Source organism: Bufo gargarizans, chromosome 6 (assembly GCF_014858855.1).
Source record: "Bufo gargarizans isolate SCDJY-AF-19 chromosome 6, ASM1485885v1, whole genome shotgun sequence".
NCBI lineage: Eukaryota > Metazoa > Chordata > Amphibia > Anura > Bufonidae > Bufo > Bufo gargarizans.
In genome coordinates this window covers 61,903,288-61,931,168 of record NC_058085.1, presented here as the reverse complement: position 1 = coordinate 61,931,168, position 27,881 = coordinate 61,903,288, and the positions used below count along the sequence as shown (strand labels likewise).

The window sequence follows — 27,881 nt, the reverse complement described above, 5'->3', positions numbered from 1 at the left end:
GTAAATAATGAGCCATTAATTAGTAAATTAGGGAATTTTTATTATTATTGGGATTTTTAAAATAATTTATTGTGGTTAATTTATATTTATGTGGTAACCCTTTTAATAAAGCAATGTAGCCAATGTTATCCAATTAAGGGGTGGTTGCGATCAGGGGCATTGCTAGGGTCTCAAAAGATCTGGGGCCCAAGCACCAATACATATGGGCTAATTCTCTAAGTTGAACAACAGCAGCACTTACCTCTCACATCCAGTTCCTCCTAGGTGATGTCTCCTCTGATGTAGATCTTCCCTGTCATCATCTTCTCCATTCGGTCCAGACAACTTAGCTTCCTCACTTTTCTGTACCCCCAAATACTATCATGAAGAAAAATGAGTGCCCCCATAGTAATAGTACTCCTCATATTCCCACCAATAGTAATTCCCTTCTAGAATGCTCTCATTAGTAATACTGCCCCCTACTGGACCCAACAGTGATAACGCCCTCCTATAGAGCCCCTAGATTTAAAATGCCCCCACAGTGCCCCCTGTAGTTACATTTCTCCCTTTAGTGTCCTCAGAAATTATATTTCCTCAGCACCTCCGCCATACAGTCCCATGTAAATAACACTATTTCCCTCCCTCTGCCATAGAGTCCCATATAAATACCATCACACCATCGCTCCAGCCACCTCCAATATACAGTCCCATGTAAATAACATCCCTCTCTATCTACAGCCCCCTCCAAAATACAGCCTCATGTAAATAACATCACACTATCTCTCCTGTCCCTTCCAACATACAGTCCCATGTAAATAACATCACCCCCTCCCCACCCGCCTTCAACCTTTTTGGCTACTTAAATTCCTTATACTGCGATATATCAATATATAATGCTCTTACTCATTTTCGTTCAGCAGTTTCTTCAAAAAAACGACTTTTATAATATGTAAATTACCTCTCTACCAGCGAGTAGGGCGGCTACTTGCTGGTAGCAGCCGCATCCTCCTTTCATAAAGACGCCCCCTCCTCATGTTGATTAACAGGGCCAGCGAACACGTTCGTCCTCAGGCTAGCACTGTCTGTGTTCAAAAGCTGGCGCCTGTGCGGTACAGGTCTTCAGTCGGCGCAGGCGCACTAAGAGGAGGACGCTCGCTCGGCTGCTCCTTCCTCAGTGCACCTGCGCCAGGTGTAGATGTGACGTCATCGGCGCAGGCGCATTGAGGATGGAGCGGCCGAGCGAGCGTCCTCCTCTCAGTGTGCCTGCGCCGACTGAATGGCGTACCGGATCCATTCATAACGGATGCAGATGGTTGTATTATCAGTAACGGAAGTGTTTTTGCTGAAACCTGCCAGATCCAGTAAAATCGCTAGTGTAAAAGTAGCCTAATGCAAAAGGATCTGATCATTAAAGTGTTAAAATCCACACACCACAAGGAAGCAGAACCGACGTGTCCCATTGACATCAATGGGTAGGCTACAAACTGCGCCAAACCCACATCTGAATAAAGCCTGACACCAGAGTTGCCAACCGTCCAGAAATTTATCCACAGTCCGAAAAATAGGCAACTTTTTTCCAGTTTCTGTGGAAAAAAAACTAAAAAGACATGTCCATGATTTTGGGATAAGTTGTCCAGAAAAAGGAAACAAATCTGGTTGGTAACCCTGCTGGATGTTCAAAAAACATGCAGCATTTTTGAGCGGATTGAAGACAAATACTGTGTGAACAGAGCCTTATGAGACCCAACTGTAAACAGCTCTTCTGCCCTAATTTCCATGGAGCTTTATTATCCCTCGGAGCTAATTACCAGTCACAGCCCAAGTCATTATGTAACTATGATAATTTGCCTCTACAGCAGACTGTTAATTAACAGCGAATTACTCCTACACTACAATGTGATCTGTACAGAATAAAAAAAAATTAAATAAAAAATAAAAACCCCACTGCCACGTGGTTTTTTAGTCACAGGTTGCCAGGCAACCAGAGACGCCACGTCGAACTTCCGTTCGCTCAGCGGAAGTCACTTTCGGCCGCTTGATGACGTGTCCCTGCACGACTAGAGCCGGCGGCCATTTTGCTTTTGGGCAAATACTATCCAGCACTGTTAGGAGCGCCAGTGCGGAGTTATGTGGCTGTGGGCGCGCACTGCGGGGAGGTGCTGGGAGCGGAGCTGCTGCTGCCACTAACTCACCGGTGACTGACGGGCACACGGCGGACATGGCAGCCAGCGGCAGGGTGCTGAAGCTGGGGCGCCGTTATAAATACTTGGCCGCTGCCGCGCTGGCTCTGCTGCTGGTCCAGGGCCTGGTGGTGTGGAGCTTCAGCGGGCTGGAAGAGGACGGAGAGATTGTAAGAGTATGTGTGTGTGGGGCACACGTGATGCCAGGATGATGGGGGTGCACCTCCTTCTGGGGCTTGTGTATCAGTGGTGCCCGGAGCCATATGTTTCTGAAGGGATCGGAATGGCAGTACATTAACCCTTTATGATGGACAGGTATAATGGCTGCCAGTGCAGTTTTAGCATTTGGGTACACATTGGCACCCTGATAGAGGACGCCCAATGTTTGCCACCCCTTGGTGCAGGTATATCGTGCCATTAAAGGGCACCCCCTCTGTTCCACCTCCAGCCCCTTTGCTGGACTATAGCAGGGATGTACCCATATGCCATGTGTGACCGCTGAAGCCAATCGCTTATGCCATATACCACTGAGGCCAGTGACTGGTTGCAGCAGTGGGGGTTTAGGACAGGGTGTATAGTTTTTTTTTCTTCTAATTATTTAAAGGGTCAGCGCCGAGACCTCCCACCAATCGCTACAAGTAGGAGAGAGAAGCACGTGCATATGGCGCTCTTACTGCAGGGGTCTCCCGCAGCGAGGATTACATGTTGTGGCTGACAGGTGTCAATTTTAAAGGGGTTGTGCACCTTTGGGGGTGTTTTTGACAGACCTGGGAAAGGGAAGCCTCCTTACCTGCTCCCAGCTCCTTCTCGCCCCTGTGCCCCCAGGATGTAAACGTCCGTTTTGACGCAGCTGTAGCCATTCGCATGACAGAAGGGGGAGCAGGTCACCCCTGCGGCCGGGGATTGGCTGCAGCTGCGTCAGAATGCAAGTTTACATCCTGGGGGAGCTGCGGAGAAGGTAAGGCCCCCCCCCCATTCCCAAAAGTAAGCAACCCCTTTAATGAGGACCTGTCAGCTCTTCTCTGGAGCATCTTCTCTTATGACTCTATGTTGTGTCATTCCGTTATTATTGCTACTGGAAGTTATGAATGAATTGCTAGCGGTCTGCAGTAAAGGTACAGATGGGTGATACCAGTTGGGGGAGTGTCCCTGCACAGTTTGACACCAGCAGCACTGATTGGACAGACACACCTAGCCTTTACTGCAGACTGCTGGCGATTTTCATTTGTAAACTTCTAGCAGGAATAATAGAGGAATGGCAGAACCTAGAGTCATAAGAATAGATGCTCCAGAATGAACAGACATGTTAGGAGAGGGGAGAGCTCCTCCTTAAAGGACTGACTGATAAACCAGCCGTAGTCCCTTGTAGGGCTAGCTCAGCTGAATGTAACACTAGCTTTTGTGATCTGCTTCATTCTAGAGAAAAAGTACTTTTAATCCATATGCAAATGAGCAGTTAAGTGCACTGTGGGTGGGGCCAAGCCACTCTGTGCACCCTTGCCAACCCCTCTGTCTCCTTGATTGACAAGGCCAGTCAAGGAGAGGGAGGGGCAAGGGTGCACAGAGTGTCTTGGACCCGCCCACAGTGCACTTAACTGCTCGTTTGGATATGGGTTTAAAGTACTTTTCTCTAGAATGAAGCAGCAGATCAGTAAGTAAAAAGTATCATTACATTCAGCTGAGCTAGCCCTATGCGGCACTGTTCCTGGTTTTTCGGTGAATTTCCCGGTGATGGTCCACGATTGACAGGGGCGAGCTGTTGTAGTGGGAGGTAACCAGCCAGTGAATGAATAAGGCAGAATTTGGCTTTGAGAGCCTGGCAGCGCTGATACACGAGCACCCGGCGGTTTCTTGGCGTCTTTGTTCGCCCGCTCCCTTCTTGTTTTGCCGTGACAACTTTTTGTATTCCAGAACGCCCCAGAGAAGAGGAATAGGAGCCCAGATAAGGCAGAACACTCCAAGGACCCCGACAGCTCGGCAGGGCGCAGATCTTGGAGATCGAGAGTGAAGGGAGGGCGAGCAGGCAATGAGGTAGCCCGAGTGGCGAAAGAGGCTAATACGAAGTCCAAGCTGAGCACCCGTATCCATGTGCCGCAAGAAACCTGGGCCAATCTGACCAGAGATGGGGACACGGGAAGTGTGGAAGGACCTCACCCCACTGACCGCTTCACCCCAAAATGTGACATCAAAGGGAAGGATGCCTTGTCCGCCCTGGCAAGAGCACCCACCCAAAAGTGCCAGCGGGAGATTGCCAATTTGGTGTGTTTACACCAGAAGGGACTGCTCATGCCAAAGAGCTTGCCAGGCTACTGCCAGATAAGAGGTATGTTGGGATTTAAAGAAACACTCCCAAATTTTTTTTCATTTTCTGACCTGTCAGAAAGGTACATGGTTCAAAGGTAAACTGTAGTGAAGTTAACTTTTATTAAAGTTATAACCTCTCTTCTGATCCTCAGCTGTGTCATGTGACCAGCACAGTGATCTCCAACTGACAGGAAGTCACTTCTCTATTCATTCCTATGAGACAGATTCCGGTCAGTGCAATTTCCCCAAAATTAAAATAAAAATACATAATCATCGCCGCGTGCCTAAATGCCTGCACTATTAAAATATAAAAATGTTTATCCTGTACGCTGAACGGGAGAAAAGTCCAGTTCGCCGTTTTTGGTCGCTTCACCTCCCACAATAAATTAAATGAAAAGTGATCAAAAAGTCATACACATCCCAAAATGGTGTCAATGAAAAGTACTAATCGCCGAGCAAAAAATGAGTCCTCACATAGTATATGATGCAAAGAAAAAATTCTCTTTCTACAGGTTTTATATATATTTTTTTAAGTATTAAAACACAAACAAAAAAAACTATACAGGTGTGGTATACACTCGTATGATCTATACGAGTGTATTACTGTAGTGCAGCGGCGGCATGAAGCGCACAGCGCCATAACAACCAATGACGCCGTGCGCTCCTGCTGTCAGCAGGAATCCAGGCCGGCATACCACGGACCCTAATGGCCGCGGAACACAGCCGTGTGCATTCGGCCTTACTGAGAGATCAGGTTACAACTGCTGCCTATAGAGGTCTATGGAAAGGAGAGGAAGGATTTGCAGTGGCATATTGTGCTGCTTCTAGTAAATGTTTTACTGTCTCGTTTCAGTGTTGGACTCATATCTACACTGCTCAGTACTCCTGTATAATGACTTCTATGCTGCTTCTGAGGGGATGTTTTAGGTAGACGGGGCAGTAGGATCTGCTCTTCTCTTTGTGCACCGTGTATCACCAGCAGGATGAAGGATGTTATACAGCAGTACTTAGCACTGTTGCTCTGAATCCAGCAGAACACCCGGTAGAAGCAGCAGCAACCTCTCTGTGGTGCATTTCCGGTAGTCTATTTTAGCTGCCTCCCAAAAAAACGGCTGTAACTGTAACTTGATCTGTCAGTGTACGGATTTTATCAGCACATTCAGAGTGCATCATCAGTGCAGGAGGCAGGGCTGAGGAGAGGAGTCTGATAAGTGGAGAAAGAAGCATTTTATATATTTTTTTGCAATTTCACCTATTCTAAAGTCACCTGGATTTTGGGAATAGAGCTGAGGACATGGGCTGCTAGATGGCGGCTAGCACATCCGCAATACCCAGTCCCCATAGCTCTGTGTGCTTTTATTGTATAAAAAAAACCCGATTTCATAGATATGCAAATTAACTTTAGATGAGTCCTGTCCCTGAGGGAAGCCAGCACCGCCCCGGATCCTCAGAATCTCTTCCTTGCTTCCCGACATCACAAAGCTAGAGCGTCGTAATCTCGCGATGCGCAAGCTAGCATATGTGCAGTGTCGGCATAGTGTTCCTTCCCTGTGCTGGCATCAGTCTCAGGGAACGAACTGCCCATGCGCTAGCTTGCGCATCGCGAGATTACGGCGCTCTAGCTGTGACATCGGTGAGAAGGAGGTTCGGAGGATGCAGGGCGGTGCTGGGCTCCTTCACGCTGGACTCATCTCACGTACAGGACTCATCTAAGGTTAATTTGCATAGCAAAGCGGGTTTTTTTTACTCAATAAAAGCACACAGAGCTATGGGGACTGGGTATTGCGGATGTGCTAGCGGCTATCTAGCAGCCCATGTCCTCAGCTCTATACACAAAATCCCGGTGACAGGTTCCCTTTAAGTATCTCTTATAAAGCTATGCTCTCTATAAGGTAAGTACCTGCTCAGTGCAACAAAGTCCTACAAGTAAACAAAGGTCCGCGTGGATATTCATATATTGGCATTTATCGGTGTGTTTTTTTTTTATTACCTCAGGTAAAATGACATCCGCTCTGCAATGGGAAGAGTCCGATATTGGCGCCCCAGCTCCAGAGAAGCCCCTCAGCGTGGTGTACATGCTGGTTGTACATGGGAGAGCCATACGGCAGCTGAAGCGGCTTATTAAAGCTATTTACCACAAAGACCACTTTTACTACATCCATGTGGACCAGGTACGGGATGTTTACCACATATGTTGAGGATTGTGGTGGATACCGTTCCAGCTGATCGCTCTTCTTACTTTTTTCTGCCTCTGACAGCGTTCCAATTACTTACATAGCGAGGTGGTTCAGATGGCACAGCGCTACACAAATATTCGTGTTACTCCGTGGCGCATGATCACAATCTGGGGTGGCGCCAGCCTGCTGACTATGTATTTGCGTAGCATGCAGGATCTCCTTGAGATGTCTGACTGGTCATGGGACTTCTTTATCAACCTGAGCGCCACGGACTACCCGACCAGGTGAATAAAGTCTATCAAGCATGAAGTGTTTTAGCCAAATATCTGCACGGTAAAAGGACGTGACTTAGGCTCAGTGCATTTCTTTATAGGACCAATCGGGAACTGGTTTACTTCTTGACAAAATACAAGGATAAGAACTTTCTGAAATCTCATGGTCGTGATAATGCCAGGTAATGTATCTATGTATAGATGGAGCAACCTCCAGTCTTCATTGCTTCATTCAGTTTCAGACCCCTTGATGTTTAGTTTACCACCTGCTCCTAGTTTCTGACTTTTTCTCATGTGGACGTGTGCCCCCAGTAATGCATACTGCTTGTCAGGTCTGTGTGTCCAGGATGCTACTGTCTTCACTAGCCCTCATGTTTCAGTACAGCTTCATTTATGGACCGATTTCTCTTTCTACAGCCCATGAGGGTTCTCGTCTCACTTGTTCTGACAGTCACTGATGCTAAGGAGTGTGTGATTTCACCCTGCAGAGTTTGCAGAGGGTGTTCTGCCTTTTCCCTACACTTGTGATTCTCTGTGAATTTTTATTTTATGCAAATGAGCTACTAGGTGCAACGGGGGTGTTGTCGTTACACCTAGAGGCACAGCTCTCTCTCTCTGCAACTGCTGCACGCTTTCCACTTTGACCGGGCCAGACCTGATCACATTTACACTACCTGGACCTCTCAATCAAAGTGGAGAGGGCGCAGCAGTTGCAGAGCCTCTAGGTGTAATGACAACACCCCCGTTGCACTTAGAAGCTAATTTGCATACAATACAACTTCATGTTTCATAGCAATGCGTCCACATATGAACATGGGACCAACACAGATGCCTTCAGCTGCCAACAGGTCAGTCAGTTTCAGAAGTACAAATCTGCTGACCGATGCCCTTTAACGAAGGCGGTTTAGAGAGTTGCATTATTTTTGGTTTTCTTCTGAGCTCCTCTTGCCTTTTACAAGATGCTTGACACAAACTTTTTTTTTTTTTCTCGTAGGTTCATTAAGAAGCAAGGTTTGGATCGTCTTTTCCATGAATGTGACTCCCACATGTGGCGCCTCGGTGAGAGGCATATTCCGGAGGGTATCATGTTAGACGGCGGCTCGGATTGGTTTGCTCTGACTCGCAAGTTTGTGAAATATGTGATCAATACCGAGGATGTCCTCGTGTCAGAGCTGAGACGCTTCTACAAGTACACCCTGCTCCCCGCTGAGGTCAGAGCCTATAACGTGGACATACTGCTGCACCATTGCTGGTAAAGCGGCCCGGGCTGAATATCCTCTCTCTTTCTTTCAGTCATTCTTTCATACCGTCCTGGAAAATAGTCAAGACTGCAACACCTTTGTGGACAATAACCTGCGGGTGACAAACTGGAACCGGAAACTGGGCTGCAGGTGCCAGTATAAGCACATTGTGGACTGGTGCGGGTGCTCCCCCAATGACTTCAAACCGCAAGATATTGTGCGCTTACAGGTATGTTCATCAGCCTGCTCCCAGCCAATTATGCAGGGGAGTCGGCCAAATTTCATTGCTTTTATTACGCTCTCTTTCTTTTAAATAATCACTCTCATCATCTCCTTTCAGCAAGTTTCCAGACCGACATTCTTTGCCAGAAAGTTTGAGTCCTCCGTGAATCAAGAGGTTTTGGATATTTTGGACGCTCATTTGTTTGGGGAGCCAGAATCGGGCACCCCGGGACTGAAATCCTATTGGGAGAACGTCTATCATGATGTGGAAGGACTGGGAGGTCTCACCGATGTCACCTTGACGGCGTACACGTCTTTTACACGTTTGTCACTGCATAAACTACAGAGCCCCGAGAAAGAGAACAGAAAGTCTGCCTGCAGGTGAGAGAGGACTCTAGGGCTCCGTTCACATGTCGTTCTTATCTTATCTGAGAATAACCCTTTAACCCAGCATATAACATCTCATCTTCTCCTGCATCCACCCAATCTCCCCCCCCCCCCAAACGGGCTATTCTCCATCACTGTATTCTGCTTTATCGGCGATCTGATACTGGTATATGGATGTCCAGACCGTGCCTGGCTCCTCTCTGCCCCCTCTGGGTGAGGGCACATTGCCATTTATCCCCGTGCTGGCTGCTCCTTACCGCCACCACTGCCACATCCAACAGGTTTCAGCCATGTCTCTACAGATTTCTGCTTAGGGGCTCTTTACAGAGGGGAAACGTGCATCCCCAGCCGATGAGATATGCCTTTACAAATACTCCTGGTGTATACCTCTGATGTGCCGTGGCTAGAGTCTAAGCCTGTGTTGAATTCCTCTGTAAACTCACATAATCTCTATCTGTTTAATCAGGATTAGTAAAAAGGGCATGCTTTCCCCACCTGAAATCATGGCACTCATATCCTAGTCTGTGGCTGGTATCGCAGCTCAGCCCATTCACCGGACAAGAAGAAGCTGCCGTACTGGAGAAGAATGGTTCTGTTGTGGAGGAAAAATGCCCCCTCTTCTAATTATGAAAAGTACTTTTAAAGGGAACCTTTCACCGGGATTTTGGGTATAGAGCTGAGGCTGCTAGATGGCCGCTACCACATCCGCAATATCCAGTCCCATAGCTCTGTGTGCTTTTATTGTGTAAAAAAACAACAACGATTTTAGGGCTGTGGAGTCGGAGTCGAGGAGTCGGAGTCAATTTTGGGTACCTGGAGTCGGAGTCGGCAAAAAATGAACCGACTCAGACTCCTACTAAATTTAAATTGGAATAAAAAAATAAAAAAGCAAGTTTAAATGTCCGAATTCATAAACAGTTATAATTAATGACTTCTCTACTGTAAGAATAAAGGCCAATGCATGCAGTGCCTCACGTAACCGCAAAACAAACGCGTTCAGTGATGTGAAGAAGCATGCTTTTCATATGCTTCACTATATGGCACGCAATGCACAATTAGGAGTGGCAATACATATACTTTCCATTGTGTTGTGTTCTGATGTTACAGGGAACACAATGCCCATGGTTTACCGAGCCTCTCACTGATAAGGGATTAAGTAAATATGTGTTTTGCAGGACTAGAGACACTTGTATAAGTGAAGGGAATGGAGGGTCAATAGTTCAAGACTGAAGCTGTAAACCATGGATGTCAAACTCATGGCCCTCCAGATGTTGCAAAACTACAACTCCCATCATTCCCTGATAGCTGTAGTATGCCCAGGCATGATGGGAGTTGTAGTTTTGCAACAGCTGGAGGGCCACGAGTTTGACATCACTGCTGTAAACCATTGGAAAAACTGCTGTCATTCAGCTAAGGCTATAAAACGTGTAAACTCAGATTGTTATCTTAAACTTTAAACATGACTATGGGATTCTTCTAGGGAAATCATGTTTTAAAATAAATGTCCCTTCTTGGATCCTCCCACTGCCCTGTCTTCAGCAGAAGATCAGCACACAAAGGAGAAGGCAGCAGCTTCTGCCCAACTACCTCTCTGTGCTAGAAGAGCTTAGAAGAACTTCTTTCTTTCCTTCAAGGAATGTATAAAATACATTCGCATATTAAATACAGAGGAGTCGGGGAGTCGGAAGTACAAAAAACTGAGGAGTCGGAGCATTTATCTACCGACTCCACAGCCCTGGATTTTATACATATGCAAATTAACATAAGAGTCATATCTTACTTGTGTGACCAGAGAAGTCATATTTTCAAGCTCTGACTCATCTCAGGTTAATTTGCAGATGTATCAAATCGGTTTTTTTACACAATAGAAGCACACAGAGCTATGGGGACTGGGTACTGCGGATATGCTAGCGGCCATCTATCAACCCATGTCCTCAGCTCTATACCCAAAATCCCGGTGACAGGTTCCCTTTAAGGTGTTACGCCATGACTGATGTAAGAAATGACAATCTGACATCATATAGTACATGACAAACCGTCCAAGTACACCTAGAACCAGCCCTTTTCCTCACATGGATCCAGAGATCTCCCCATTCATTTCTCTGCTAGATTTATTTCAGGCTGGCAGCTCGGGGGGGGCTGGTGAAAATTGAAGATTTATGGCTCATGCACACGACCACTGGCTGTTTTGCAGTCCGCAAATCGCGGATCTGCAGAACATGAACACCTGCCATGTGCAGTCCACATTTTGCAGAATGGAACATCCTGCCACCCATAGAACACGCTTATCCTTGTCCTTAAACCGCCTTACCCCGGAGGACACCATGGAGTTTTGTTTTTTTATTCATGTAAATAAAAGTTACGTTTTATTTTAAATTCCAAGGTGCTGGACCTATTGAAATTTTTTTACTGAGGACATGTTCTGTTTGGGTTTTTTTTCCTTCAGGTTCTGCCGCGGAACCGTCATACGGATGCCGTCCGCATCTTTTGCGGCCCCATTGATGTGAACGGGTCCGCATCCGATCTGCAAAAAAACTGCAGATCAGATGCTGACAAAAACAATGGTCGTGTGCATGAGCCCTTAATCTGAGTTTGTGCGACCACCTCAGTGAGGTGGACTGAGAAATAAGGAAATGAGAAGCAGGTGGCGCTATACAGAAACTTTATTGTATAACTCAGTGGCTATGCAATTTTTTTTATTTCATGCAGTTTCAAAGGTATTCAGCCCTTTAATGAGAGGTGTAGGGGAATACTATGTATGATTAAAATGCTTACCATAGATAGAATAAGCATTCTTTTTTTTATTTATTTTTCTTCTCCTGTAGCTTCTCTGCTGATGGCTTCCCCTCAAGTGTCGAACTCTACTTTTATGATGACCACTTCCAAGGTTATTTGGTGACCCAGAAGGTCCATCCAAGTGAGACTCTGGAGTTCTGGATGATGCCACGAGGCACCCTAAGAATAGTTCACCTGGTTGAAGCTGCTAGTCGTATCCAAAGTCTGGAGGCAAGTCCACTTGTACTGGTGCACGTGTTCTCCTGAGCGGCAGGGGCTGACCATGTCAATTTTGTCCCAATCTCACAATTTCTGTTGTATGAAGTGTAAATAATGTGAATGCCCATGGCTTCCTGGAGGCTTATTATGGCCAATTGTTTTTTCTAGGTGGGCACCGAATGGGATCCCAAGGAGCGGATTTTCCGTAACTTTGGTGGTCTTATTGGACCTATGGATGAGCCGGTTGCTGTGCAGAAGTGGACCCATGGAGTCAACGTAACGGTTACGGTGGTCTGGATCGATCCTACCTACGTAATAGCCGCTTCCTATGACATTGTAGTGGACTCTGAGGCCGATTTCACACAATACAAGCCCCCCTTATCCCGCCCCCTTCGCCCCGGAGTGTGGCATGTACGTCTGTTGAGTTTTTGGGAGCTGCTGGCAGAAGTCAAATTTCTAGTGATACCACTCACTTTTAGGAACAAGGAGCCATTTCAGAAAGGTAAATCGTGTGCAGGGGTACACATGGTATTATCCCCTTATGTTCCAACTTTCAAGGGGTTCTCCAGCTTTTTAACAAATTTTGGCTGCAGAATTAGCACGTGTGATCCCTGCCTGTGCCAGAGGTTTACAAGTGCTGACTGGAGCACGGTGAGCGCAGCAGTGGACTGAAGGAGGCAGAAGAGAGCGGCAGGGAGTAGGCAAGTATGCTTCCCTCCTCCAGAGCTGAGAGGGAGGAAGCCCAAAATTTGTTAAAAAGGTGGAGAACCCCTGTATTGTAATTTATTGCTTTCCTCTCAGCTGACTGGCTAAAAACTTTAGCGTTCCACATTTCACAGCACGATTACAAGAGGTGTTACTTAGAATGACCCCCTTTTTTTTTTTTTCCAGTGACACCTTTTTGGGGAAGTAAGGGACATGTTCACATACAAGTTGTACACGATTATCTAAGGGTCTCTTCCCTTTTTCCTCAGGTGACCGGAGCCTACATGCAGGCCCACCTCAGGGACAGTACATGGAGCACAATTTCCAGGCTTTAAGGGGAGTCCTCGGTCTCCCTTCACGTGCCGAGATCAAACAGGAGGCTGACAAAAAAGCTGAGCTTGTGGGCAAAGATCTGGAAAAATGGACGGATAATAGTTTAAGTGATTTCTGGTCTACCGGGGGAATTTGCACCAAGACTGCCTCAGCGTTTTGCCCATCGCTTCCAATTTGCTCTGGTACGCATTGGAGTTCTCTGTCACCCGACCCCAAATCTGATATGGGTCCTATCGGGCCTGACGGTCGCCTAAGGTAGCAGATGCTAATGGCAAAAAAAACTCGTGGGTAGTGGGTAATGCTACCTGTAAGTTAGACGGTGTCATTCTGTAGGTGGCACAGCTCGGTGGACTTGGCCTGTGCTTTAGGGATCTGATGATCAACACTACAAGAGCGTGGCGCCCTATCGAGTGAGGGTCTAACGAACACGACTTAGTACCACTTAAGTTCTCATTTAACTTACATAGTCCGCAAGGTGTGCCAAGCGGGGCCAGCATTTCCCATGAGTGCCAAATGTGTTCTGGCCATGGACTTATCTGCTGCTACAAGACCTGATTTGACCAAATACCACATGGGTAGACACTACCGTTCCTGCAGGGGCTGGTTCCTCTGGTGGAGGACTATTTCTCAACTGTGGAGGGGGAAAACGAATTATGACACTAGGATGGAGAACGTGACCTTGAAAGGGACTGCTCTGAGGTTTTTGCTACCACTGAAATCGCCCTTCATCCGTCCCTTATGACACTGTTGGCAGACATAGTGATAGCTGCCAGAATGAGCGGCAAATAAAATAAAAAATTAAGTTTACCAAAGGTTGCCTGTGCCAGTGCAGCTTCCTGTGTAACGCGTGACACAATGAAGCACTTTATTAATGTGATTTTTACGGAGTGAAATCTTAATAAATATGTCATTACCACTACTTTCTATGTGTGTGTGTGGTGCTGAACTGGTTAAATGAAGCAGAAAAGTATTCATGCTAATTAAAACTTCCCTGGTGGTCTAGGCCAGGGGTGGCCAAACCTGTCGCTCTCTAGCTGTTGCAAAACTACAACTCCCATCATGCCCAGAGTGCCTACAGCTATCAGCCTACTGCAGGGCATTTTGGGAGTTGTAGTTTTACAACAGCTGGAGAGCCGCAGGTTTGCCATGGTCTTAGGCTATTGCCTATGGTTCTCGTAGACGAGGGGGGTTAATATACACTGTCAAGGGCAGGTTTTTTTCAGTGCCACAAGTGGAGATTTCAGAGCGCCCTCTTATACTGCCGACATGCATAGTAACACTGGGGTCTGTGTCAGTCTCTTGGAGAAGGTACCAGTCTGTATGAGCCATGCGTTGTGTGGCATGAAGTAGCAAATGCAGCTGCGGACTTGGAGTTGTCCTAGACTCCACACCTATGACCTTTCCACCAGATAGGTGATAAGTGTCTAATGGGGGGTCTCAGCGTTCAGACCCCCTGCAATCAATCACGAGAACAGGGGGTCTTATGTTCCCCCTTAAAATGGAGCCGCAGTTAAGTATGCACTATGGGACCGCCGAAGATAGTTAGATTCTCCAAGATCAGACACTTAGCACCTATCCTGTGGGATGACCCCAGCGTCTATGCAGCACAAGTTGCACCTGTTCTCAGTGCCTATAGTGGGAACCCAATCCATTGTACAGTTCATAAAGGCTATGTACACCTTCGGAGGCAATTTATTCATTGGCTAAAAATAATTTTCTCGTTAATGTCATTGGGGGACACAGCACCATGGGTATATGCCCAGCTACCACTGGGCTTTTTCCTGGCCCCTCCCCACTCTACTCGGCTTATGGGAGGGGTTCTCTTCCCCTCCTATCCCAGCCAACCGCGGGCTTTAACCCTGTGGGGGAAGGTTTCCACTTTACCTCTTTTTCAAGAAGAAAGAGCCTCCATTTGCCAGCAAACCTCCTTGCTCGCTTCTACAGCTGCTGCAGCACCTCCTCAGGGACACGGCACCTGGGTCCGGTAGGACAGCCTCTGGCTGGATGTTTTTCCTTTTTCAGGCTCACTATCAGCCCCCATATCATACTCCCAGAGAGGACTCTCATTCCTAGCCCCCGCTCCTGGTCGCCATGTATTTTACATGCGCCCGTTGCGATACAAAGTTGCCATGCGGTCAGCCTTCCCTGTATGTGTGCAGTACCTTGCTCCCAGGCCCTTCATGTCTCCCTGACCACCTCTTCTGTGTCAGTCCCTCCTGAATGGGTCTCTTCCCTGTCCCAAGCCATAGGGAACCTTGTCCGACTATCCCAATCCATGGTGGAGTCGCTGGACCGCTTGCCTGCCGAAATTGCGTCTGCCTCTGTCCCTCCCAGAGACTCCTCCACAGGCGGCGCACGCTCACATTCAGACACCAGGTCCCGCAAACTACCTCGGGTTGTCACAACTAAGTCCCGCTCCTCCTCGGCATCCTCGGGTCAACCCCAGGACAGGTCTGAGGCTTGTGACGTATTCTTCTCTGCTGCATCTTCTCCCTCCTCAGGGGACACCTCTCCACCGATTCTGACTCTGAACAGAGCATCAGACGGTCTTCGACCATACAGAATCTCTCTGGGTGGTCAAAGACAAATGTCTACTGAGGAACCTCTCCAGGGTTGGTACCCCCTTTAGTGAATTTTCAGATGGCACCCCCCTGACTGCACAGGATATTATCCACACAGGTAAGTCAGCTTGCCGCCTCTCCAGTACGTCGTGCTTTACCCATCACCGTGTTTAGCACGCCAGCACACCTATGTGGTGTCCCAGGTACGTATGCCTTCCCCTTCACAGGTAGGTACTCGTAGCACTGCCAAATGCTGTATCCGGCAGACTTTCCGCGTTCCAAGGTGTGACGAATACCATGCCTTGCACCTGCTTGACGTCACCTACGTCGATCTCACGAGACGCGGTATAGTCACGGGTTACCAAAAGCGTGAAGTTGCGCCCTCCAGAGGAGCAGGTAAGGTCAGCTTGGTAAAATTTACACAGACACCTCCTGTTCACACGGGCACAGAGAGGCAACAAGCTGGGAGAGCCTTTTCACTGCTGCAGTGAAAACAGCGCTCTCTCAGCCCGGGTATCTGCCACCAGCTTCTCGTTTGATATAAGCCCGGTCCGCTAACGGGATTATATAGGGTGAGAGTCCAACCCGCGGTGGCTTATAACTAGGCCGAAACATAGACGTGGGGATTCGTGATCGAGATACAAGATAGCACAAGATTAAATTATATATTTAATCGCCTTAAGGACACACCAGATAGAACATAATATACACAGAGAATATATACAGTGGTCTGAGGTTACAATTACAGGCGATATAGGAACAAGCAGCCTCCTTGATTTCTCTTGATTAAGTATTGATAGGGTTAATGACCACTTCCCTTTTCTCAGCTGTTGCTCAGTGGTTATCACTTCTACCCTTTATAGTCTGACCCCACCCTGCTGACTATACGGTAGATATCTTGGTGTTCCTGCTTGTCCCTCTCTTCAGAAGTTTGTGTCGTGTTTGTATCTGGGCCTGAGACGGAGACTTCCATTTGTCCATCTGGGGAGGAATGGGTTGTCTCTGGTCCTATTCTAGGGTCTTATAGGGATATAAGGGCCTAGGTATCCTGGATATGAATATTCCTACCTTCAAGGTCTATTCATGTTGATAGGTAGTTAGGGCCCGGATTGGGGTTGTTTAGGTGACCTGTTCCTTCCCTAGTTTCCAGGCCCAGTTACTGTTCCCCTTCCCTTCTGTGTTCTGTGTGGTGTTTTCCCCCCACACTGATGGATCCTATGGCTGCACTGGTTGAACATCTGCCATTGGAGGTAGCTGACCTCCGAGCAACAGCCTTACAGATTCAGAGACCACAGACAGCTGGTTCCGATGGTGGGTACCAGGCCTGCCCTGAACCTAAGATTGCCCTCCCGGACAGATTTTCTGGAGGTAGTGACAATTTCATTCGGTTCAGGGAATCGTGTAAATTGTACTTTAAGCTGCGTCCGTACTCTTCTGGGGATGAGTGTCAACATGTGGGTATGATAATTTCTTTGCTTAAGGATGATGCACAGTCTTGGGCTTTTTCTCTGCCGACCGGATCTCCTTCCCTCCAGTCGGTAGATACATTTTATTTATTTTTTTAGAGCCTTGGGTCTTATTTATGATGACCCGGATCGGATCTCTCAGGCTGAGACCAAGTTACGTGGTTTACGGCAGGGAGAGCACTCCGCAGAAATCTATTGCTCTGAATTTAGGAGATGGGCTACGGATACGGAGTGAAATGATCCTGCTCTCCGTAGCCAGTTCTGGGTCTATCTGAGAGGCTGCAGGACGCGTTGGCCTTTCATGAAAAACCTGAGTCATTAGAAGCGGCTATATCCCTTCCTGTACGTCTGGAGGGGGAGATATAAGGGAACAAGTCCAGCTTTATCATAACCCTAGCAAAACTATAAATGAATAAAGTTTATTATTAATTACGACAAACACAATGTCCGCTACATGTCCAGGCGTACACCAGATCACCCAAATGATTCAGCCTTAGGGGATGTTAAAAACCGCCCTAAACTATAATCCCTAACGCTAGACCCTGAGCCCAGGGGCGGCTCCTGATGGTGGAGGCCCCCTGTCCTCGAACCTCGCTGGACACTCCTAATGTGCCCTATCAAGTAAGATGGTTGGGAGTCAGGATTAAGTGTGGTGGGCTGGTGTAGGCGTGGACAAAGAGGATCACTAACACAAAATGCACAGTGTATACAGCCCTGTTGATACAATTGACCAGCAGGTACACGGTGCAAAAAACTCCACTTAAATAAAGACACCAAATAGATGATAGTAAATAATATCACAGATCTAGTCTGTGTAAAGCCCCGACGCGTTTCCCCCACGGTGTGGGATCATCAGGGGGTAGATGCAAATGAGATAAATCATCAATAAAGATAATGAGAAAAGAACCATGTCAGACGGATGGAGGCCCAAACAATGTTGGCATCCCCATAATATAGCCGTCTAGCAGGCGGTGTCAAAAGACATACATAGTTAAAAAGGGAGATTGGACCAGATAATATTCCTGGGAGGTCTAGAGGGATAGACAGAGTATCATACGTCTTGGTATAACGGGCATTTGCAACTCACATACGGCCATCAAAATGGATGTTAGATTAGGGCAAAATATAGGGCGCACACATAGTCACGGTTGGTACCAAGAGATATAGATGGCAGTCTTCTAAGTAGTGGTACTCTAGACAGCAAGTTGTATTAGTCGTATTAATGTTGTCAGCAGTGTGTTTAATTCATATCCAGCATAATGAGATACTTTAGATGTAATCTGGATAGTGTAGTCCGGCCCCTCAGGATATGGCCGTCCACTAGTTAGAGTACATTATGATGGCGAGTCCCTCAGAACCTGTAGAGCCTCCCAGGGTCCACTGCCAGGAGATATAAGGGTCCTCACGCTCAGGACGTACTGTCAAATAAGGTGGCGGCTTCCTTTGTCACTTATGGTAAAGAGACACCTGTGGTTACGCCTTGTGAGGAGCCTATGCAGTTGGGGGGGAGCTACTTCTGGGACTTCTGGTAAGAGCTCTGGTCATATGAAGGGAGTCTGTTTTGTTTTTTTGTGGAAAAAAGAGACATTTCATGAATATATGTCCGTACATTTAGCGTCAAGGTGTAAACAAAACGCTTAATCCCCAAATTACTATTGGTGATGTGGGTGGGGAGCAAGAAAACGTACTTTTTGTCATTTACTGGTAGTACCTGATTTCTCCTGTTAGCCGAGGTGGCGCTAGAGTCCAAAACTGTGGAAATCAAGGTATTTATCGACAGTGGGGTTGGGGTTAACCCGATTGATGAACAGTTTGTTCATATTCATGGGTTGACTACTAGTGCACTAGAGAAAAGCATTTCTCTCTTTGCAATTGATTGTGCACCTCTTACCCAAAATGCCTGTCACAGGTGGTAAATTACATCCATTTAAGAGTGGGTCTTAATGCGTCTTTCTCTGTGGTCACCACTAAAACTGTGTACCCTCGTTCATTTCAAAATTTTCTGATGTGTTTTCCGAGAGTGGTAACCAGGAGTTACCCCGGCATCGCGAGTATGATTGTCCCGTCAATCTTATTCCTGGAACTAAACTGACCAAATCTTGGTTGTATAATCTTTCAGAGCCCGAAAGAAAGGCCATGCGAGAGTATATCACCGAGAGCTTGGTGAAGGGTCATATCAGACCATCCAAATCCCCAGTGGCTGCTGGGTTTTTCTTTGTAAAAAAGAAAGATGGTACCCTTAGACCATGTCTGGACTTCTGTGAGCTCAACTGTATTACCGTCCATGATACCCTTCCTTTGATTCCGGATTTGTTTAATCAAATTGTCGGTGCCAAATTGTTCTCTAAATTGGATTTGAGGGGAGGGCATATAATTTGTTAAGGATCAAAGAGGGGGATGAATGGAGGAAGACTGCCTTTAATACCCCTGAGGATCATTTTAAGAATCTGGTCATGCCTTTTGGGTTAACCAATGCTCCAGCGGTTTTTCAACACTTTGTCAATGACATCTTTCATCATCTGGTGGGGAGGTTTTTTGTATATCTGGATGACATACTAATTTATTCTCCAGACATGGAGACTCACCAGGATCATGTGAGGCAGGTGTTACAGATCCTAAGAGAGAATAAATTGTATGAGAAGATATAAAAATTTGTTTTTGCGGTTCAGGAAATGCAATTCCTGGGTTACCTGCTCTAATCCTCAGGTTTTCGTATGGATCCTGAGAAAGTCTGTGCGGTGTTGGACTGGGATTGACCCAAAAATCTGAAAGCGCCTATGCCGTTTTTGGGATTCGACAACTACCATAAATTCATCTTGAACTATTCCAACTGTGGTTAAACCTTTTAACAGACATGACTAGGAAGGGGGTTGATTTCTCTGGTTGGTCTGAGGCGGCATTACAAGCCTTTTCTGCCGTGAAGGAATGTTTTGCTTCAGCCCCTATTCTGGTGCAACCGGACGTGTCTAAGCCATTCATTTTAGAGGTTGAGGCATCCAAGGGGTGGGAGCAGTTTTGTCGCAAGGTCCTTCACCTAGTAAATGGCGCCCATGTGCTTTTTTTTCTCTAAGAAGAATCTCTCGGACTGCTGAAAGAAACTATGACATGGGTAATAGAGAATTGCTGGCCATTAAATTTGCTTTTGAAGAATGACGCCATTGGTTGGAAGGAGCAATTCATCCTATTACAGTAATTACAGAGCACAAAAATCTGGCTTACTTTGAGTCGGCTAAACGACTGAATCCAAGGCAGGCCAGATGGTTGCTGTTTTTCACCAGATGTAACTTCGTTGTCACCTACCGCCCTGGGGTTAAGAACATCAAGGCAGATGCTTTGTCGCACAGCTTTCCTTGGAAGGGGGGGGGGGGGGGTCATTCTAAAGATCCTAGTCCTATTTTGTCTAAAAGGGGTAGTCTTATCTGCCCTATATCCTGATCTTGAGTCTAAGGTGTTGGAGGCCCAAGAGGATGCACCGGACTCCTGTCCTCCAGGGAAAAAGTTTGTTCCTTCAGACTTGCGTCACAAGGTATTTGAGGAACATCACTGCACTGTACTGTCCTGGCTGGACACGCTGGGAGTAGATCCACTGTCAATCTCATCTTGCGCAGATTTGGGTGTCCGGGGCTGCGTAAGTGTGTTGAGGACTGTGTCAGCCTATTGTACCTGTGCTCGTGCTAAGGTGACACATACTTGGGCTTCTGGATCTCTTCTTCAGTTACCCATCCCGTCCAGACCTTCGACGCATTTTTTCCATGGTCTTTATCATGGATATACCGAATTCTTCGGGAAAAAACATGATCCTGGTGGTAGTTGATCGGTTTAGCAAAATGGTGCATTTTATAGCATTGTCTGCTCTACCTAATGCCAAAACTCTTGCACAGGTGTTTGTCCATAACATTGTGAAACTACATGGCATTCTCTCTGATGTGGTGTCTGATCAGGGGACTCAGTTTGTTTTCAGATTCTGGAAAGCGTTCTGTACTCGACTGGGGGTACAATTATCCTTTTCTTTGGCTTTTCATCCTCAGTCGAACGGACAGACGGAGCACACCAATCAGAATCTGGAGACTTACTTGAGATGTTTTGTTTCAGAGAACCAGGAGGAGTGGTGTTCATTCTTGTCATTAGCTGAGTTTGCCATTAATAACCGTAGACAGGAGTTTTTTGGGGCATATGAATTCCATCCGCAGTTTGGCACATTTTCTGGTTCTTAAACTTCCAGTATTCCCGAGGAGGAAAGATTTTCCTCTTTGTCTTTTTGATTTGGCGAAAAAATTTAAATACAGTAGTGTGTGGCTGACAGGAGACGTATGAATGGTCCATACATGAGTGGGTGATTCTGTGTGGCTGTCCACAAGAAACATTAAGCTTAAGGTACCTTCTTTGAAGTTGCGCCCAAGATTTAGTGGTCCATATAAGATCACAGCCATTCTTAACCCTGTAGCCTTCCGTCTTGAAATTCCTCAGGCTTTGAAAATTCATAACATTTAGTCGTTGTTGAAGAAATGTGTCAAACCTGTTGAACCGTCCTCCTTGCCTCCTGCTCCTGTCATGATGGACGGTAATTTAGAATTTCAAATGAGCAGGATTGTGGACTCCCGAGTTATCCGTAGCTCCCTCCAGTATCTTGTCCACTGGAAGGGTTACGGACCAGACTAGAGGATGTGGCTTCCAGCAGCCGATGTTAATGCAAACCGTCTGGTGAAGGCCTTTCACAGACCCCATCCTGGTAAGGTCGTGTCCTGGGTGCCCGGAGGTCACTTGTAGAAGTGGGGGGGTATTGTCACTGGCTGAGCGTGGAGGAATCTAACAGCCTCCTTGATTTCTCTTGATTCAGTATTGATAGGGTTAATGACCACTTCCCTTTTCTCAGCTTTTGCTCAGTGGTTATCACTTCTACCCTTTATAGTCTGACCCCACCCTTCTGACTATACGGTAGATAGCTTTATTTGGGGTTTGGCTGAGCTGGCATCAGGTGTCTGGTGCTCCTGCTCGTCCCTCTCTTCAGAAGTTAAGTGTCGTGTTTGTTTGTGTTTTGTTATATTCCCTATATCCTGATCCGGAGGCTAAGGTGTTGGAGGCCCAGGAGAATGCACCGGACTCTTATCCTCCAGGGAAATTATCTTTTCCTTCAGACTTGCGTCACAAGGTTGTTTGTATCTGGGCCTGAGACAGAGACTTCCATTCGTCCTGGTATCGGATATGGTCCCATAGTTCTTCCATGGTCCGGGCGTTCTTTGTATGCCCTTAGATTCGCGGATTAGTGGTGCTACATGACAGAAGTGCCGCCCCCTTGGGTCTTGCCGTTTTCTGCACCTGTCAGTTTCTTCCCCCTTCCTTGGGGGTTTCATTGTGCTCTGCTGGTAGCTGGTTTCTACATGTCAGTGTAGTCTCTCCCGGTTTCCCCTGGCGAATTCTGCTTCCTTTTCTGACATATGGATGTCTGGCCTTTCTCTTACAAAATCCAGGCTGCTGTACTTTCCCCTTTCGGAGCAGTGTTATACAGTATGCTAGCCACTACACTTGGGATGGTTGGTTAACTATGGCCAATGTTTTTTTCCCTATGGTGGATACATTTAATTTTTCCCTTGATAATCTGGCTATTATTGTCCTCGTGTGGTCCAGTTCTGTGGACCCTACTTGAGCCTGTCTGGGTAAACTTGCTTGGAGTCCCTGCCCCAATGATTCTTTGACCATCTAGCTGGCCGGTTTCCTCTGGGGAATCTACTTGTGGCATCTCTAACAGGACATGCTCTGCATGACAGCTGCTTCTTTGGGCCCAGTTTGGTTCTTTTCCCTCCTGGGTCCCCATAGGCTCCTCCCGTCTCCCCATGTCAAGTACCTGGTATCTGGAAGTTTAATGCTACGGTTTGCAATTTGGATCATATTGGTCACTTTTGGGATGGAGCTTTCAATCGTTTTAAGAACTGTTCCTCCTTAGGCTGTTTGGAGTCCTCTCCCTTCTACTCTAATATTTCTCAGACGTGCGTCTCCGCTTGTATTACCAGGGCCTGCTACTGTTTCCCTTTTTCCTGAGACTTCATGTGGCAGGGATATCTCTGGTCTTACATTTCACAGCGATATTTTGTTAGTTTTTCGGAGGCTCTATCATAGCCTCTTTTTTATGGGAAGCAGATCCTCTACGTTCCCTTCTCCTGGCCATTACCAAGGACCCCCTCCTCCCCCAGGTGTTGGTTGCTTTCTCTAGCAGGATGGGGTTTCCACCTTCTCATAGGGTGTTTGTCTTTGCCCACATGCCTTGCTGCAGAAGGAGGCTTGCTCCCTTCCCATGGTTCGTCTCTACCCTGGCCTTTACAGGAGGTTGGCCACACACAGGCCACGTTTTTGGTCTGCTACAAGTTGGAGTTTTTTCCCTTGCTAAGTCCTCTTTCTGATCGGGTTCCTTTGCTTCTAGGCCTTATAGAAGCGCCTTCCTTTTGCTGAGGGGCGGTCCACATGGTCTTTTAGATGGTTTCCAGGAACTTTTTCTCCTTGGTTAAGGACTGCATCGTCCTTTTTTCCTCCTGCCAGGTACTCTCATAGTCTAATTTTCTTTTTGGGTCTGTCCTCTTATGGATTCTCCTCCTGGAGCATCCTTCCGTATGCAGAGCGCAAGGTCGTTACCAACAGATGTTGTTGTGCTACTCTCCTATTTTCTCAGGAGGGGCCCTGGTTCTTCCAGAACCTTCCTCGGGCTCTTTAGTGCACACTTGTTCAACTCTTGGTTCTTGCGCAGGACATCTGCCTTGCTCACTATCCCACCTCGGGAGTAGCTGGGTGTTTCCCCTTGTTCCTTCTTCGGCTCTTTTCCCAGGCACTTGTCCTTGGGATCCTGACGGTTTGCTATATTTTTTCCTTCAGAACCATTTCATGCTATGGCCTCTCCTGGTCCGGTTGGGTCACAGGGTTCTCCAGCACCTATGCATCCAACTTTTTGCAAGAGATTTCCTTCCCACCCTCGGGGATTGCTTTGGGACGTCCCATGGTGCTGTGTCCCCCAATGACATTAACAGGAAAATTGTTGTACTTACTGTAAAATCCCTTTCTCGTTCAATTAATTGGGGGACACAGTTCCCACCCTTTATTTTCACCTCTTTTCCTGTCACCGGGCTGCTGTTCTCATTTCCTTCCCCGGTCCAGGACATGTTGGTTCTTCGCTTTTGTTTCTCTCTCCTACTGCTATTGGTACAAACTGATTAGCCTAGTGGCTGTGGAGAGGGTATAGCCCACCTGGGCGGAGCCAACATTTTTTTTTTATATCTAGTGTCGCCTCCTAGTGGTAGCTGGGCATATACCCATGGTGCTGTGTCCCCCAATTAATTCAACGAGAAAGTGATTTTATGGTAAGTACAAAAATCAATCTATTGGACTTTATTACAAATATTGAGCTCTTCTGTCACAAAGGGTGAACAGTTTTTTTTAACTGGGCTATAATGAGTGTTTATATCGTCAGAAAGCAGCCATAACGAGCCCGTCGGCTCCTGGTCTGACGGAAAAGACAGAAAATCCAAAGGCTGCTACTAGAGCATCTCGGCTTTGTATGGAAAAAAAAGACTTCATTTTGTTAATAAAAACCAAATGAAAAATATTTTTTTTTAGCTCAATATGAGTGCAATTTAAAGGGAACCTGTCCTCAATTTTATGCTGACCTCACTGAGGGCAGCATAAATTAGTGACAGAAATGCTAAAATGCTAAAAGTAAGTGGTTGCTGAGAACCAGCATCATTATCATTGCAGCCCAGGCCTTGAGAAGAGTAAAATCTACCTTATAAGAGTCATGGTTATCATAATCTTCTGCTCTCCCCTTCCATCTGCTGATGATTGGCAGTTCTCTCCTAGAGAGAAAGGGAGAAAACTAGATAGAAGACTGTCAGTCATCAGCAGGTGGGCAGGAGAGCAGGAATTCATGAATAACCATGACTCTTCTCAGGTGGCCGTGACTCTTTTCCAAGGCCCAGTCTGCAATGATTGTGATGTTGGTTCTTGGCAACCACTTAATTTTTTTTTTTAAACTCGTTTTATTGAAGTTTAACAACAAGCATGGTCAGCACATTTCGGAGCAGTGGCAGCCCACGCAGGGGAGCCACTAGCTCCACACAATACAGTCAAGATACATAGTGCGTTGGGTAAGTATCGGCAATATTTCCATCAGCTTAACATCAAGAGGTACTACAGACCTACGTTCTAGTATGCAGACACCCGGCGCAGTGGGATCCTCCTATACGGAGTGCAAATGCATAGATAGTAAGGAGTGAGTCGAGGAGCACCACTCCCCCCACACATTCTGAAATTTCCGTGGGCACTTTCTATGTATATACACTACTTTTTCCATATTCATTGCATGGTTCATCAAGGTCTTCCATTGACCCACCGTCGGGAGTCTTTCCGCCATCCACCTCAGCGCTACAGCCTTCCTGGCCAAGAAGAGAGCCTCCCCCAAAAATACTCTTTGATAATGTGTCCAGGCAACCACTTAATTTTAACTTATAAATGACAGACCGCTGAAATCAACTCGCCTGTCTCTACTTTATTCTATCGTTAGTATGGCAGCATAAAGTTGATGACATGTTCTCTTTAATAATATTTTTTTTATTTTTTTTACTGATTTGGTTATACTGGGAGGAGTCTGCCCTGTTTCTGCTTGGGCGTTCCTTCTCCCAGGCTGTAGCGCTGTCTAATCTTTAAATAGTGGGAGAACGGAGCGGCGCCCCGGAATAATAGTAAGTGCAGTGAGATCCTGGGGCGCCGCTCTACACAGCCTGATTGTTATCTTACAATGTTTGGACCAATGAAAGGTCCTCTTTAAATTTCTAATGGGGCCAAGCACAATCCCCGCTTATCCCTCCTGTCTCTCGTATCTGTCTCCGCATGCACGGACTGGGAAAACATTGTGTAGCTTTATAGCTGGTGGTCGCCCTCACCTCACCAAGCTTAGAAATATGTCTAGTCAGTAAGGTGAGTGTAATGTGCACATGGCGTTCAGCTTCCCGCAGATCAGTACCAGGTAGTGGCTGATCACTAAAGAAGCAGTTGGTCAGATTCTACCAGAGCCACCTGACTGTGAACTTGAAGGAGACCTGCACCCGTTGCAGATTTTCATGTGGGAAAAAACACAGCCTATACCAGCAAAGTGAATGAGATCTGACATGTCATATGCACGTTGCTTTTTTCTCTCCGTGCGGTAACTGACCTGTCGTGCAAATTTTTTAATTCCACAGCGTGTCAATTGTTTCCATTGTATGGATTTCTAGTGCAATGCAAAGGGTGAGATTTGCACCAAATCCGAAAGTAACAAATTCAGATTGTGGTGTGAAAGTATAGAAATCAGGAAACTCTGTGCAGAATTTTGTTTGTCCTCCCCGCAGCCATGTGCAGGTGCCATAAGATGCAGGGGGCGTTCTAGCTTACTCTTCCTAAAAAGTCCAACAGCAGTCATTTTCTCACAAGTACAGAAATGAGATTTACATTTATACCATCTATGCATGGTGGTTTTGCAGTTATTTGGTTTTTGTTTTTTGCTGGCTTTTTTTAGGCAAAAAAAAAATGATATAGCACAGGGGTCTATGGGAAATGGTACAAACTGGACATGGTGCAGGAAGGGACAGTATGGGGGGGGACATGCTTTGCTTTAAAAAAAAAAAAAAAAAAACACAGGACATTGAAATTATGGCAAGAAAAAAAGCCACAGCAATTTTACCGCAGTATCGTGCAGTGATGTGGCATGTTGCAGCATGTGGCCAGCCATGCCATTCAGGGCTCATGCACAAAAATGTATTTTCTTTCTGTGTCTGTTGGGTTTCTTTTGGGGAGGGGGGGGGGGGGCAGTACGCAGAACCATTAATTTCAATGGGTCCGCAAAAAAAATTGACTTGTGCATTCCGTATTTCTGTTCCACAAAAAAAAAATATGTCCTATTATTGTCTGCATTACAGATAAGGATAGGACTGTTCTATTAGGGGCCAGCTGTTCCATTCCGCAAAATACGGAATGCACACAGACGTCATCCGTATTTTTTAGGGACCGAAAAACACATACAAAATGCATGAGCCCTAAGGCCTCTTTCACACGAGCGTGACTGATTGGCTCCGGATGCATTCAGATAGCGTTCAGTGAAACTCGCACCATTTTGCAAGCAAGTTTCAGTCAGTTTTGTCTGCGATTGCGTTCAGTTTTTTTCCGTGCGTGTGCAAAGCGTTTTGATGCATTATTTACGCTCATGATAAAAAACTGAAGGTTTACAAACAACATCTCTTAGCAACCATCAGTGAAAAACACATTGCATCCGCACTTGCTTGCGGATACAATGCGTTTTTCACTGAAGCCCCTTTCACTTCTATGGGGCCAGGGCTGCGTGAAAAATGCAGCATATAGATCATGCTGCGATTTTCACGCAACGCAGAACTGAAAAAACACTCGTGCACAGACCTATTGAAATGAATGGGTCAGGATTCAGTATGGGTGCTATGCTTCACGTCACGCAGTTGTACTCAGACAATGAAATCTATCTGTAAGCATGGTGCTTGCCTAGCAGCATTCCAGTAGCTTCACGCTCCTGAGTAGATCTGGAGGTGTCCTTGTCGATCAGAGGGGCCCGTTGACACTAGTTCTTGACGATGACTTCTAGAGATAACACAGGTGTCCTCCATTTACGTTGCACCTGGAAGCCTATAATAACCCGCCTCGCATGCACATTCCAGGTGTAAAATGCCTCCTTTTGGCGAAATTCACGCTGGAGTCCACTGTATGTGTATGTTGTAGAACAGAACAGCCCTTCATAGAACAGTACTATCCTTGTTCATAATGCGGACAATAATAGGACATGTTCTAATTTTTTGCGGAACGGATATACGGAAACGGAAGGGCATTCCGGTAGGTACAAGTTATCCCCTATCCAATTGGTGGTGGTCCTACCGCTGGGACACCCACCAATCATGAGAACGAGGCCTCATACCCCCTACACCCTCCTTGCTGCTCCCCTAAAATGACCGGAGTGGCTGATCGCACATGCTATGGGAGTTCCGGAAATAGCAGAGTACAACGCTTCGAAATCTCCGGAACAC

At 46.6% G+C, this 27,881-nt stretch overlaps 1 protein-coding gene across 2 annotated transcripts; it reads left to right on the top strand.

Moving 5' to 3' along the window:
- Positions 1–2,060: 2,060 nt before the first annotated feature.
- Positions 2,061–13,713, top strand: XYLT2 (xylosyltransferase 2). Of its 2 annotated transcripts, none has more exons than XM_044296584.1 (11): positions 2,061–2,329; positions 4,071–4,482; positions 6,459–6,634; positions 6,722–6,924; positions 7,014–7,094; positions 7,907–8,123; positions 8,206–8,382; positions 8,494–8,756; positions 11,588–11,768; positions 11,925–12,258; positions 12,731–13,713. In XM_044296584.1, exons 1-11 carry the CDS (start codon positions 2,198–2,200, stop codon positions 13,051–13,053), a joined length of 2,499 nt encoding a protein of 832 aa, XP_044152519.1. In that variant the 5' UTR covers positions 2,061–2,197; the 3' UTR covers positions 13,054–13,713. The 2 variants fall into 2 exon arrangements, with proteins under 2 accessions (XP_044152519.1, XP_044152518.1); XM_044296583.1 differs by having other exon boundaries at positions 2,061–2,335.
- Positions 13,714–27,881: the final 14,168 nt, after the last annotated feature.

Bases quoted from the DNA above. Each gene is read 5' to 3' on its own strand.
- XYLT2 (XM_044296583.1), top strand. From the start codon at position 2,198: ATGGCAGCCAGCGGCAGGGTGCTGAAGCTGGGGCGCCGTTATAAATAC. The intron at 6,925-7,013 runs GTGAATAAAGTC...ATTTCTTTATAG, and splicing joins GCCACGGACTACCCGACCAG to GACCAATCGGGAACTGGTTT. The intron at 8,124-8,205 runs GTCAGAGCCTAT...TCTTTCTTTCAG, and splicing joins ACACCCTGCTCCCCGCTGAG to TCATTCTTTCATACCGTCCT.